The following is a 14,297-nucleotide window of genomic DNA, read 5'->3' as shown; positions in this document are numbered from 1 at the left end:
CTGTAAAGCTGCTGTTCTGAACGTCAGACACACTCACTGTATTTGTTTCCCGCCGCTCTCTTAAGAAAATCATCGTCATGTAGGATTTTAAAGCTCTGATTTTAAGGGTTCTGCAGATTCAGGTTCATTAAGACTCGGTCAGAGCTGTGCCTCTAATTTCATTTCAGTTTTTCTGAGAAGTGACCTTGTGATGTCACGCCGCTCTGAGTGGATCTGTTGCTATGGGAGTGTGTGAATAAGCTTTTCTCTCCCGTGCTTAGTTGTGCTTTCAGTGAAGCAATGCTAATATTTCAGGACCAAGGCTAAAACTGTTCTAGATGCGCTATATGGGCAGAAGTATTGGGACACCTGCTCATTCACTGTTTCTTCTGAAATCAAGGGTATTAAAAGAGCTGATCCTGCTTCTGTTGGAGTAACTGTCTCTACTGTCCAGAGAAGAAGACTTTCTACTAGATTCAGGAGGAGGAGCATTGCTGTGAGGATTTGATCCAGCAACAAGAGCGTTAGTGTGGTCACAGCTCAATGCTGGGGGGCTTTATACCCCTCTAGCCCACACCTGACATTAGGCAGCATGGTGCCATTAGGGTCGTGATGTTTATTATCTGTTCCGGAGAGTCCTATTCTATTGGCAGTACCTCTCTACAGGGACTAGACAAATGCTACAAGGCTGTTATAGGCAACAAGTAATGGGAGATTATACCAGACGTCTGAAGCTCTAATAAAAGCTCCTCACAGAAAGTTCTTCACCTAATGGTGATGAAGACGCTGCCTGATGCCTGAGACACGGTTCTACCAGAGTTCTGAGAAGAGTTCGGCTCTAGAACCTGCTTTTAAAATCAGATCATTAAAATGGTGGAGGGATACATGCTGCAGGGTGTAGTGCGGCTACAGAAAGTAGTCCCTAAAGAGAACTGGATTAGTTGAGATTCTCCACTATTTTACCTTCATCATCATCATCATCATCATCATCATCTTTCCATATAAAACTCAGAAGACTCGTGTAGCTGCACTGGTGGGTTTGGATAGGAAATAAATTATGGGCTGTATCTGTGTTGTAGTCATGGCGTCTGACACCTGCTTCCATTCACCTCCACTGTACAGAGATCAGAGTGGGTCAGTTTCTCTACAGTGAAGCCCAGTTTCTGAACGACACATTGAAAGAAGTGTTAGAATTCCTGTCTGGAAGGTCTTGCGTGTTGTGTTATTTGAACAGGAGGAATGAGTAAAGGAGGAAAGAGCATTTCAAACATGCTTTAGCTCTAATCGTGTCGCTGTCTGTGTTTTATTATTTATTCTTCTTCTCGCTTCCATCCCCTCAGTGTTTACCCTCTTCTCTTGTGCTTACACACACATTCCTTCCATTCCTGCCTCTCCTGCTCTTTGTGTGGGAGTATTGTACAGATTTTTGCTGTAATTGTAAGAATCCGCTCTCCTCTTCTCTGTTTTCTCTGTATTCTTTTCACCTCGCAGTTACAGAAAGACTCTTTCGAGCGCCTTTCAGCTTTATCACGTCATCAGCCGCCTAAAGAATGGCCGGTGTGGATGTGGCTGTTAAGCTGAAATACATAACGGCGAGTTGTGTGGTAATAAAACGCCCGGCTGGTGGTGGGAGTTTATGATGGGGATCATAAAAACAGGCGATTACGGCACAAATCAGAACCACACGGCGGCAAAATTGTAAATCAGGAGTCGCCCGGTGTACCTGACGTCTGAAAACACGGCCCTTCAGTAAGGCTGAGCGATTTGGGGATAAATATTACAATATTTGAACTATATTAAAACTCAAAAGCACTGTTTGAGAGTTAATCTCTTGAAGTCCTCATCACCTCCGGTGGTTCCTGGCTTTTTTCCACCACTGGTATGACTTAGAAACAACTCCTTTACTTTATAGATCCACGGAAGACGAGCGTCCAGACTTTTTACTGTCCTGCACCGAAATGGTGGAACGAACTTCCCCTGGGTGTCCGAACAGCAGAGTCCAACACTCACTGTCCTCAAACCCAGACTGAAGACCCTCCTCTTCTGAGAGGACTTGGGTGAAGAGTAGAGTATTATGGTCTCCATATTGACTTGTGTTTAGTAGAGTAAGATTAGAGGATCTGAATTTTAGTCTATTTAAACTAGCTGAGGTTCTTCTTCAGTAAACAGTGAAGCTCTTCTGTAAGAACTCTGGAGCAGAGCATCTGCTAAACGCTGTAAATGTAAATGAATAGTAATCCTTAGGATGTAATAAAAGTCAGGAGCATAAGGGGTTAATTCCATAAGCATAAACACGTAATGGTGTGTTTATAAAGCAAGTCTTCAGAGTTTATGAACAGCTTATGCTCATGTAATCACAGGGTAACAGCGACAATATGATGAGTTCAGCTGGATAAAAAAGGAATGTTATCTTAACTTACGGCTTAAATGTTTTTTACAATGTGCATTTCAGTAATACGCCATCATTACTGACTCAGTATTATTAGAATTAAGCCCAGTTGGTAATTATATGGTAATTAAGCAGATTAAAGGGGAGAAATAGCTGCTTTTTTAGGCCATTCAGAACCCAAGTGTGTTCCATTAGGCTTGAAACCCAATAAGAGTCAGTCAGAACAAATGCTCTTGTGCTTCCAGCCAGTTGAAGGCAGCAGATGCAAAACACTAAAGTGTAGGAACAGACGGCGCTCACAGATCCTGCGCTCACTTCATTAACCTTTTATAGCATCTCTGACTTATCCTCTGAGAAATTTAAAGGGTGTCCGGCCGAGGCCAGCGCTTCTTCACCCATCACTCATCTTTTATGAAGCGGCTCTGTGCTCCGCAGGCTTATAATCAATGTGAAGAAGCGTCTAATATGTTCCCCTCTGGGCTGTAATTGAGCCGGACTATGCGGGAGAGCAGAGCCATGTCCGCTCAGCAGCGAAGGCTCTTCTAAACAAAGGAGAAGATGCGAACCCTTGAGTGCCGTGCAGCGCTGAATACGACAGCAGTGATCTTTCACTGTGTGCAGAAACCTGCACTCTCTTCCCCCTCAGTTAAAACCATTCCTGGTGAAAAATTCAGCGTGCGCCGTGTTCCTCCCCTCAGCCCGTAGTCTCCCCCTTTAGTTTCAGCTTTGAGGTTAATGCATTTTGTGTGTGTGCCTCTTAAAGGGAAACGGGTTTGGTGTGAAACTGAGCTTCACTGTAGAGGCGGCAGTGGTGGCTCCACCGGCAGTGGTGGCTCAGCGGTTAGAGCTCCGGGCTGTCGATAACAGGGTTGTGGGTTCGATTCCCGGGCTCGGCAAGCTGCCACTGTTGGGCCCTTGAGCAACGCCCTTTACCCTCTCTGCTCCCCGGGCGCTGGAGATGGCTGCCCACCGCTCTGGGTGTGTGTGTGTGTACTCACTGCCCCTAACACGTGTGTGTGAGTGTGTGTTCACTACCAGATGGGTTAAATGCGGAGGACACATTTCGCTGTACACTGTACAGTGACAAATACATGCACCTTACCCTAAGAGAAACTGACCCACTCTGATCTCTCTACAGTGGAGATGAAGGGCAGACAATGGTCACCATGACTACAACACAGATACAGCCCATAATTTATCTCCTATCCAAACCCACCAGTGCAGCTACACGAGTCTTCTGAGTTTTATATGGAATGATGATGATGATGATGATGATGATGATGATGATGATGATGAAGGTAAAATAGTGAATAGAGAATCTCAACTAATCCAGTTCTTTTTAGGGACTACTTTCTGTAGCTGCACTACACCCTGCAGCATGTATCCCTCCACCATTTTAATGATCTGATTTTAAAAGCAGGTTCTAGAGCCGAACTCTTCTCAGAACTCTGGTAGAACCGTGTCTCAGGCATCAGGCAGCGTCTTCATCACCATTAGGTGAAGAACTTTCTGTGAGGAGCTTTTATTAGAGCTCCACTGTAGAACTCCAGCTCTGACTGGGGGAGCTTATCTAGAACATCCACTGTAGAACAGATCTGACTGGAGCTTATCTAGAACCCAGAGTTTCTTCCTCCAAACCCCCCCAAACACTCTGTGAGTTTGAAACCAGTACTGGTAAATGTGGCTAATGGTTCAGTTCAGCTCTGGAGAAGTATGGTGGTGGTGGTTTGCTGCCCTTTCTGAAATGTCAATATTACTTTAACCCCTGATTAGAGACAAACTTGCCCCCTGCAGCGTCTGGTGACCCCAGGTTTGTAGGGGTGAGGACTGTCCAGGCTGCAGGCAGCTGATTTATCCTACATGGACTCTTCTCTCACTGCCTCGTCAAAGAAAAGCCAATCAGCAGAGGTGAATGTGAAATAGTGAGGTGCAGAAATGAGACTTATTTAATTATCTCTCTCTCTCTCTCTCTCTCTCTCTCTCTCTCTCTCTCTCTGCAGGGCATCATGCAAGATGTCAAATTTGTTTTCGCTCCGAATGGTTACATCATGCAGTGTCCCAACCTCAATCGCAGTAAGTGAAATTCAATTTTATGTCAATTACAAACTCGTATTTTCCTGCTATCAGTAATTCGCCTCTACCCTGCGTTTACGGGCCGGACTTTTAATGGGAACTCACTCGTTCACGGCTGCAGAGCTGTAATTATCACCACACACGGCTAAAGGCGCGCAGATCCGTCCTGGAATTCAAATGAGGCTGTGCTGAAAATGGGTTCACTCTCTGAAACTAAAATCCGAACGCTGTTTGTCGATGTTTGCTCTGCAGTCCGCAGCTCCCTTAATCAGTTCATTTGGCCCGGCCTGCAAAACACACATTTCACATATTAGTGTAAAATGCAGCAGAATAGACGGCCCGTCCGTGGCGTGGCACTTGCCGTGAGCGCTGTAGAGACTCTGCCTTCGAAATGGGGCTCTAGTGGACGTGCCGTTAAGCTGTAGTGTGCCATTAGCGTCCTCCAGCATGGCTCTGAAGCTTTTCTCTATGAATCACTGCTCTACAAACAACACTGCTTCCATTCTGCTGAATGAGAGCGTACTGGCTGAATTACAAGGTTGTGACGGAGCTGAAATGGTGATATTGCCAAAATTTCTAAAAATAAAGGTGTTGAAAGGTGTGAAGGCCAGTGAGCACCAATCAAGAGGACCGAATACTATAGGGTCAATATGTTGAGCTGCTCCAGAGAGTCCTATTCTATTGGCAGTACTTCTCTACAGGGACAAGCTGTGTGTGTGCATTTGCACATCTGTAGACAATAGAAATAAGACATAAAGACAGTAGAAATAAGACGTACGTGTGTGTGTGTGTGTGTGTGTGTGTGTGTGTGTGTATGAGGAAGCCCTACTCAGTGTCCTGGTTAGCTGTTAGCTGGCTTCCTAGCGTATCTCACTCCACTCGCACCGCTGCTCCTGTGATCGAGGCTGACCGGTCCTCAGAGGTCAGTCGGAGAGCTGAGGGAAATGTGCTGAAAGTGGAAAAAGCGCTCAGCCCATTTGCTCATGTTGTGCACAGGAGGAGTCACCGGTGAAATGACCCTCATCTCTAACCACCTCTCTCTCTCTCTCTCTCTCTCTCTCTCTGTTTACTCCATTGAGCTTGCCCGACCTGCAGCGACTTCCTCAGCCTTGTGCAGGGCATCATGGACCTCCAGGAGCTTCTGGCCAAAATGACCTTAAAGGTGAGAGACAGATTATACTTAGCCTCTCTCTCTCTCTCTCTCTCTCTCTCTCGCTCTCTCTCTCTCGCTCTCTCTCTCTCTCTCTCGCTCTCTCTTTCTTGTTAAGCAACACATAGACGCACATGATGATGACCTCCATCAGACTGCGGTGATGATGGACTCTCTCCTCTTCTGCTGTGGGACGGTTTCTCCCCCTGTTTCAGTCAGACTGAACTCCAGCCAGAGAGAGTTCAGACTGAACTGCACTGTGGGGGTTAAAGCCGTGCAGCCGCTGCACTGTCATTAGGGAAAAACAGAGAGATGTATGTGTGTGTGTGTGTGTTTGTATGTGTGTGTGCGTGCTCTGACCCTCTCTGTGGGAACTCCTCACCTATCCGACATCACTGTTGAAAATGCATCAACCCGTGAAAGAGGCTGAAATGAAGAACATCAGCCAGCCTGTGCTCCGCAGCAGCGGCCGGTGTAATGAGGCAGGGGGCTGCGGCAATGGGGAGGGTGTGTGGGGGGTGGGGGTAATACAGCTACACCCTGTGTGTAGGTCATTATAGCTCTGTAATACAAACCACAATTACACTGCCAGATATTGCAGCAGCCATACACTCGTATTAAAGGGCTCATATCATGTAGAAACGGAATCTCCTTTGTTTAATAAAAGTGTGATGATGTGTGTAAACACTGCCCCCCTCGCAACACCCCAACACCCCCCCCCCTCACATGTCATCACATAAAGCAACGGGCTTCTGTTTGATCACGTGATCTGGAAAAAAGAAAATAATTCAGTACAGTTATGAGATTTTTGTCTGATAGCGACGATCTGAAAAGATTGCCTATTCAGTCTGCAGGAGGTTGGCCCCGCCCATTCAGTCTGCTGGAGGTTGGCCCCACCCATTCAGTCTGCAGGAGGTTGGCCCCGCCAATTTCAGTCCACGTTCAGTCCCGCCCATTCATGCTGGAATGAGACATGCATCAGCCTGCAGTACTTTTAGAACAAGAACCAATACAGTACAGCCAATCAGAACACGATGATCATCTGTAAGGATCAGTTACTGTAAAGATCCGAACAGAACTAAAACCAGTACCACCAGTGAGTGACAGCAACAAAAGTAAAACACTCCCATTATCATCAATAAGCTCTGGACACCAGTCTGGAGTGACTCCGGGTTTTGACGGACGCAGCGGTAGAACTGTGGTATAATGGGAGGAACACACAGGAGCTGGTGCTGTACTGGGAGATATAGGAACTGGTGTCTTGATCTACTCGCCATTCTGACCATGACCAGTGCTGGTATCCAAACCCAGTAGCACTCCATCTTCCTAACACTGCTACTGTTTTCTGAGGAGGTCGAGGCTGTGATTGCACTGACCTACGCAATCTGCTAGATATCAGAAGCTCATGAGGGCGTGTGTGAAAACCAACATATGATTTCTGTTCTAATGAAGCAGAGCGGTCAGGCATGCTGTGGGAGACAGGGCTGCTCAAGCGCAGTAGGACCAGGAGGGGGTGGTGATTAATTAGGGCCTCCTCAGCCAAACACATTTCTCATCTCATACATATTAAACAGCTGTGTTAGATGAGCAGTGGTGGATCAGAACGGCTCGATTAATCAATATGAATAAGAACAAAAAGTATACTAATATAAATACATGTAAGTGTATACAAATATAAAGGTTCTTAACCCTCTCTGCTCCAGGGGGCGCTGTAGCATGGCTGCCCCTGTGCTCTGACACCAGCCTTCTAAGCTGGGATTTTCATTGTAGTTTACAGTACGAATGATTATATAATTATATATATATATATATATATATTGATTATATAATTATACATTACAAAGGGTGTGATGTGAAAGGCAAGGGTTCTACATACAGTCCTGTTCAGAGGTTTTAGTCCCCTAACCCCAACACTCTACCCCATCCCTCTACCCCCATCACTCCACCATACTCCCCGTCTCTCAGCAGTGAGAGGGTTCTACTGTAGAAGCTCCAGATCTCATCAGAACAGATAAAGCAGCTGAACATAAATCCAGTAAAAAGGAGAAACAAGAGCTTCTCATTCTGAAGAGAGAAAGTAGTGAGATCTTGTCGGTGAGCTAGTCTGAAGAACAGAGCTCGGTTCCTCCAGGGTTCTCCTGGACGCCCCCCAGTCCAGCCAGCACAGCGTGGAGGATGTGTTCAACTCCATCAGCAGCAGCAGCAGCAGCAGCATCAGCAGCAGCTCACCTGATTTACCATCATTAAGCCCTGATTTACCACCAAACCAGGTGTTGATCTGAGGAGAACTCTTAATAATACTAGACTCCATAAGGAGAACTCTGGAGATGTTCTAATGATGAACACAGTGATGGAGAACCTCCACCACTTTCTGTAGGAGTGTTATTATTCTACTGCACAGAACTGTAGATCTCCTTATCCTGCTCCAGTGAACCCTGTGGCTGCTTAATTTCTCCTTTGATTGGTTAACTGCCTCTGCTCATGCTTTTATACAGGACCACTATTGTCAGGAGTTAAAGAACCCTTTCCCGTACTATTTAGAACCCTTCTGTGTATGTCGTCACATTTTCACACTTCAGAATGATTAGGAACTCATGGCCAGCCTCGCTCCTCTCAGCACTACAACTCTGCTCCATTAGAGTACAGACTGGGCTCAGCCTCGGAGCTTCTGATTCCTTTTTTAGGAGACATGGAAAATTCTGCCCCCTTAAAGAACCCTGTTTGCCTCGTTTGCGACGATGTGAGTCATCCTGCAGAAACGGCGCAGAGAGCAGTATTAGATACGGTGTTTAAAATGGGCTACAAGCTGTACGTAAATGATAAAGACGAACAAGCAAACAGTTAATAGCGTGTACAGTTAGCAGCTCTCAAGGCCTCCTGGGTAGTGGATGAAACAGAAAAGTAAGAAGCTGTTTACGTCGAGCACAGCGGCACGACTAATTACTGGCCATCGTGTCACAAAAGCCCGTTTGCTGAGATGATTTATGAGCTGAAAATAAAGCTGCTGGGTTAAATGTTGGATTAAGCGAAGTAATGTTCTTAACACAAGTCAGTAAATCAGCTTTGACCAAAAAAAGATCAGTTAAATAGTGAGCACTGGGTTAGTATAGAATTAATTTCATTTTCTATGTTATATATTTATTATAATATTTATATAGATCTATATCTATCTATCTATATATATATATATATATATATATATATATATATATAATATCATCTTTATTTTTTACAGATGTTTTATTTATTTTATATCTACTTTTCTGTTTCATATTTAACTAATATTTTATTTATAACTGTTCATCATTTTTCTGTTTATACTGAACAATTACTATTATATTTTACATTTGTTTATGTTCTTTTCTTTTTGTCTTGCTGGTTCATTGTTTATTACTGTTGTGAAGCACTTGAGCTGCATTCCATGTATGAAAGTGCTATATTAATAATAATAATAATAATAATCATAATAATAATCATAATAATAGTAGTAGCACATTAATAAAGGTAGCAGTGTAGATGTGGTATCAGTGCTGCATGTGAAGGTCCACTGTCTCCTACAATGGACACGTGAGCCTCAGAACTGGACCACAGAGTGATGGAAAGAGGTGGTCTCGTCCAGTCAGTCCTGTTTTCTTCATATGGGACGGACGGGTGTGCTTCCTGTGTTTATCTGTGGGAGGAACTAGATCTACAGCAGCTCCTCTGCACCAATTTTAAAACTGCTGGAATGTCTTGGATATGCCAGATACCACCTTCAGAAGTCTGTGAATGGAGCAGTTTTGGCACCTTCTCCTGAGCGTTGGACCTTAGTAATGCTCTTGTATCTGAATGCAGTCAAATCCTCACAGCAGTGCTCCTCCAGAATCTAGTAGGAAGTCTTCTTCTCTGGACAGTAGAGAAAGTTACTCCAACAGAAGCAGAATCAGCTCTTTATAGTACAATAGATGTCAGAACTTTTGTCCATATGGTGTATCTCAGAATGTGTCCCTGCACTCTTTCGCTTTAAGACTTGCTCTCCTCTGCAGCCTCCTCGGCGTCGGGGGCTCCCTGAATGAGAAATCAAACGGCCCTCAAAGACCGGCCAGATCTTCCTTTCTCTGTCCGAGACATCCATCATCCTGCCCAGGATTGTTATTCAGGTGCGGTGGCCATAACCCGGCAGAGCAACAGAGCTGCGGGAGTTGTGTAACCTTGAGCCCGGTGGAGGTCAGGAGCGCGGCTGAAGGCAGGGTGGAGAATATGTGCCTCTGTTAGGCCTTTCCTGTGATCAATAAAAACACTCTGATGACACAGAGCGCTCGCATCTAATGCTTTTAGAGTGTAGACGGCACGGCAACTTGAAAGGAGACGTCCACTCCGGATCCATCATTCAGAGTGTTTCGTTCCCTGAAGACAGTTTAGAGGCTGGCATTAAATTAGCACTCGTGCATGACTCATATGTGAGTGCTTCAGAGGTTAAAGCGCTAAATTTCCCTCTGTTCTAAATTTCCCTCTGTCTTCATAAAGCTTGAGTGGCCTTTGCTTTGTGGTAGGAAGCCTTAAATGATAAGATAAGATAAGATAGTCCTTTATTAGTCCCGCAGTGGGGAAATTCACAAAGGTGGTATGACGGACTTTTCCATCCACAGAATCCCAGCAAGCACAGTCGGGTGGTGCTCATATGGGTGGAATGTGGGCTAGGTGGGTTCCAGGTGTGGAAGGGGCTCTGAGTGGGTTTTCCGAAAGGGTCCCATTGTTACAGCTCAATGCTGGGGGGCTTTATACCCCTCTATCCCACGCCTGGCTCCAGAGAGTCCTATTCTATCGGCAGTACTTCTCTACAGGGACTAGACAAGCTGTGTGTGGTGTGTGTAGTGTACCTTTAGTGCAAGCAGCATGTCAGTGTTGAGGGAATCGATGCTCTCTGCTGTAATTGAGAATCATGTGTGACAGTATGACATTAAAACTGATCCTCTGCTGCTTTTATTGTTTAGGTTAAACAGAAGCGTCAGTATCGACTGATCTTCCTTCAGCGCTTCAGTGTTTATTAGTATTGTGTCGTCTCTGCTTGACTCATAGCTCCTGATTAACCTTCTGAAGTCTAAGGGAACCTCTTCTTAAATTTGCCTTTGACAGCAACAGTGTTCAGGATAATAGCCACATGTTTTATATCAAACTGATCAGATGTAATATAATGAGACCCCATGTGACCCAGAGCACTGTGTGAGGAGGGACCCTGACCCTAACCCTGAAAAATCAGTCAGATTTGAGAAATTCTTCATATTTCCAGTAACAACAGACCTTTAATCATGTGGACGAGTTGTTATGGTGCCTGAAGTGGGTTTAGCAGAGTCATAGCTTCACTAAAGCAGTGGGATGTCCGAGGCAGATGACGACCCATCTTCTCAGCCTTGTAACTCTAGATCTGAGTCACATACGATCTGGCAATCTGTGAGATGCAATCAGAGAGGCAGAGTCTACAGATTCAGATTCACAAAGATAGGGCTTCTCTTTTTTCTGTAAACAAGACACAGGTGGACACAATAATTCAGATCATAGTAAATCTCCTCATCTCCCTTCTGGAGTGGAGGTTTAGAATCTGCACTTTCACTCAGATTCTCCTCCTGTTTCTCTGAAACTGCCGGTCGGGCCGAGTCCAGATTAAAGTCCAGTCTGAGTTTAATGGAGATGTGAAATAACTGAAGTTTGGGAGAAGGACGACACCCACATTCCCTTCTAGCTTAATCTTCCAAAGTCACACAAAACTCCAATCCTAGTTTCTGGAGTTCCCCTCCCCTGCCTCAGCTCACAGCGAGCGTGATCCTCACTTCACAAACAGTCAGTGATGGTCAAACTGTTTGTTTGCAGTGTTTTTTAACAGCACGTGGACGCTGGGTGGAGGTGAGTGAAGGTTAAATTAGAGCAGGGTCCCACACTGACATGCGTGTTCCCAAATTACAGCCCGTAAAGCGGAAGGATAAGTGTGTGTGTGTGTGTGTGTGTGTGCATAGGTTGGGCTGATCACCTCAATGTCAGACTTTAATATCCTCATCCATATTAGATTAGTAAAGGCTGGGGCAGAACATAATGAGAGGAATAGCAATCAGTGTTTGTTTTTGTAGCAGCATGCTAAGAAGCATTTGCCCTCTGTGTGTGTGTGTGTGTGTGTGTGTGTGTGTGTGTGTGTGTGTGTGTGTGTGTGACCAGTAGAATGTTCTAAAGTTTCTAAAAGTGTGTGTGTTGTTGTTGTTGTTGTTTTGTTGTTGTTCTTGTTGTTGTATATTTTCTGCATAAAGAGCAAATGTCTTTTTGGACCTCGAGGTTAAGTAAAGTACATCCAGGAACTGGTGTGGGTCCAGCGCCTCCCACAGGTAAACGTAGGGAGCACACGCACCCGCCCGTCCACGTGATGAAGAAGAAAGCAGGACTTATCAGACCAGACCACCTTCTCCCATCACTCTGCGGTCCAGTTCTGACACTTACGGGTCCATTGGAGAGGGTGGACAGGGGTTGGCATGGGCACTCTGACCAGTCTGCAGCTCCACAGTAGGTGGCGCTGCTGCGCTGTGTAGCCCTCTTATAACCACCATTATATCTTTAGTAGAACCTGGTTGTCGGTTCCACCCAGATGGAATAGCATTCAGCCTCAGGTTGGTGGTCTGTCCCTTCTCGGACCACCGTTGGTAGGTTCTCACCACTGCTGACCAGGAGCTCCCCCACAAGCTTTAAAGCCGTTTGGGAGACGCTCTGACCCTCAGTTTTCTGGGCATAAAAATCTGACATTGAGACCTCTGTTTTAGATCTTCTACACTGTTACCTTCATCTGAGGGCTCCTTCATCGGGGTCTTAATGTTTTGGCTCTTTGTGTATGCGATAAAAAATGTGTGTATGTGTGTGTTTTGCAGCTGAACTATGCAGAGTCCAGGCTGAGTCAGTTGGAGGGGTGTCACTGTGAGCGGACCTGCAGTGTGAACGAGGTGGTTTATCGGGACAAAGAGATCTGGACCGAACCAGAGAACTGCAGGACCTGCACTTGCATGGTGAGGAGAGGCCGAGTTGACTCTCTTCAGTGCACAGAGGGACGTCTTCTGCTCCTCACACACTTTACCTGAAACCTGTTGATCTGCTGATGCAGTTTCTGACCATAGAGCTGTTTCCAGCTGGACATTTCTGGGTGGTGGACCAGCTCTTAAACGAGTGATGAGTTGGGTGAGAGGGGTTGGGGAATTCTGCAACAGCAGATGAGCTGGAACCAGTATAAAGTATCCAGTGAGGTGAAGCACAAACTAGGAGTTTCTAATAAAGTGTCCAGAGTGTGTTTTATAATAGTGTTTGTAATCATTTCAGAATTCACAGAAGGAGAATTGTATGGAGGTTTTTTGATAACATCTTAAGCATCTAAGCATTGCATGTAAGACTAATTCACTAAAAACTTTTAGTAAATTCAGAATAATCCATTGTAGGTACTGAATAACCTGTAGTGGATATTAGAGAATTCACAGCAGATATTAAATAATTCATAGTGGATACTAAATTCTTGTTAGACTGAATAATTTGTAGTAGATTCTGAATTCGTAGTAGATTCTGAATAATTTATAGTTGATTCTGAATCATTCATAGTAAATTCTGAATAATTCATTGTGGATTCTGGGTACTTCATAGTGGATTCTGGGTAATTCATAGTATTCGCATCTGTAGGCCTCTTATACAGTAACTACATAGAAATTAATGTGATAGTAGTGATGCATTGAGGTCCGAGCCTGTGGACTCCTTTAAACCTTTTAATGGTTCTTCACACTCATTTCTTACAGAGAAGGTTCTTTATGGAAACACAAGTGGTTCTTCTGTAGCATTGCTTAAAGAACCCGTCGAACCCATCCTTCGTTGTTGATAGAGTATTAATTCCGCTGTTTGTCTGTATTTGTGTTGTCTGTTGTCTTTCCAGAACGGAGTCGTTGAGTGCCGGAGAATATTCTGTCCGCCTGCCAACTGTTCGGAGGAGTTCCTGCCCGTGCATGTGGAGGGAATGTGCTGTAAGAAGTGCCGACGTAAGTGCAGGAGCACCAGAGCGCAAGAGCGCCGTCCTCCTCCACACTTCTTTCTTCAAAGTCTCTCTCTCTCTCTCTCTCTCTCTCTCTCTCTCTCTGTCTCTCTCTCTCTTTCTCTCTCTCTCTCTCTCTCTCTCTCTCTCTCCCTCTCTCTCTCTCTCTCTCTCTCTCTCTCTCTCTCTCTCTGTCTCTCTCTCTCTTTCTCTCTCTTTCTCTCTCTCTCTCTCTCTCTCTCCCTCTCTCTCTCTCTCTCTCTCTCCCTCTCTTTCTCTCTCTCTCTCTCTCTCTCTCTCTCCCTCTCCTCTCTCTCTCTCTCTCTCTCTCTCTCTTTCTCTCTCTCTCTCTCGCGCGCCAGCCAGCCAGCCGTGCGGGTCGGTGGGGGAGATGGTGGGGATTGTTCTCTGCCAGAGGCGTGTAATTGCTTTAGGCTTTGATGAGGGCTAATCAATTCAAGTCCATTAGCTGAGCGGAAGAGCAGAAAGCAGCTCTCGCGTCCGCGGCCCTCGCGCTTTTGTAGCTGATTGGCTCTTGTTTCCACCGACGGATCGCTCTCAACAGGTGTAGCCTGGGGGGGGGGTGGGGGGGGTGAAGGAAGGGGTGGTGGGTGTAACGGGGCGTACCTTTACCTGGTCAATTCTCTGGACTCGCTCACAGCTGGTCCCTCGCTCCACCACACGCG

The 14,297-nt window shown here is 45.5% G+C and overlaps 1 protein-coding gene across 1 annotated transcript in view; it reads left to right on the top strand.

Moving 5' to 3' along the window:
* LOC140537688 (protein kinase C-binding protein NELL1-like) overlaps positions 1-14,297 on the top strand; it is a 211,444-nt gene that overhangs the window by 82,702 nt on the left and 114,445 nt on the right. Inside the window, exons 6-9 of the mRNA XM_072659862.1 lie at positions 4,369-4,441; positions 5,521-5,603; positions 12,476-12,610; positions 13,516-13,618. Of these exons, the coding sequence (XP_072515963.1) occupies positions 4,369-4,441; positions 5,521-5,603; positions 12,476-12,610; positions 13,516-13,618 (394 nt within the window). The remainder of the gene's footprint in view (positions 1-4,368; positions 4,442-5,520; positions 5,604-12,475; positions 12,611-13,515; positions 13,619-14,297) is intronic.

The sequence above is a fragment of the Salminus brasiliensis genome, chromosome 17 (genome assembly GCF_030463535.1).
Source record: "Salminus brasiliensis chromosome 17, fSalBra1.hap2, whole genome shotgun sequence".
Classification (NCBI taxonomy): Eukaryota; Metazoa; Chordata; class Actinopteri; order Characiformes; family Bryconidae; genus Salminus; species Salminus brasiliensis.
The sequence above is the reverse complement of the archived record's forward strand: the minus strand, read 5'-3'. Positions and strand labels throughout refer to the sequence as shown.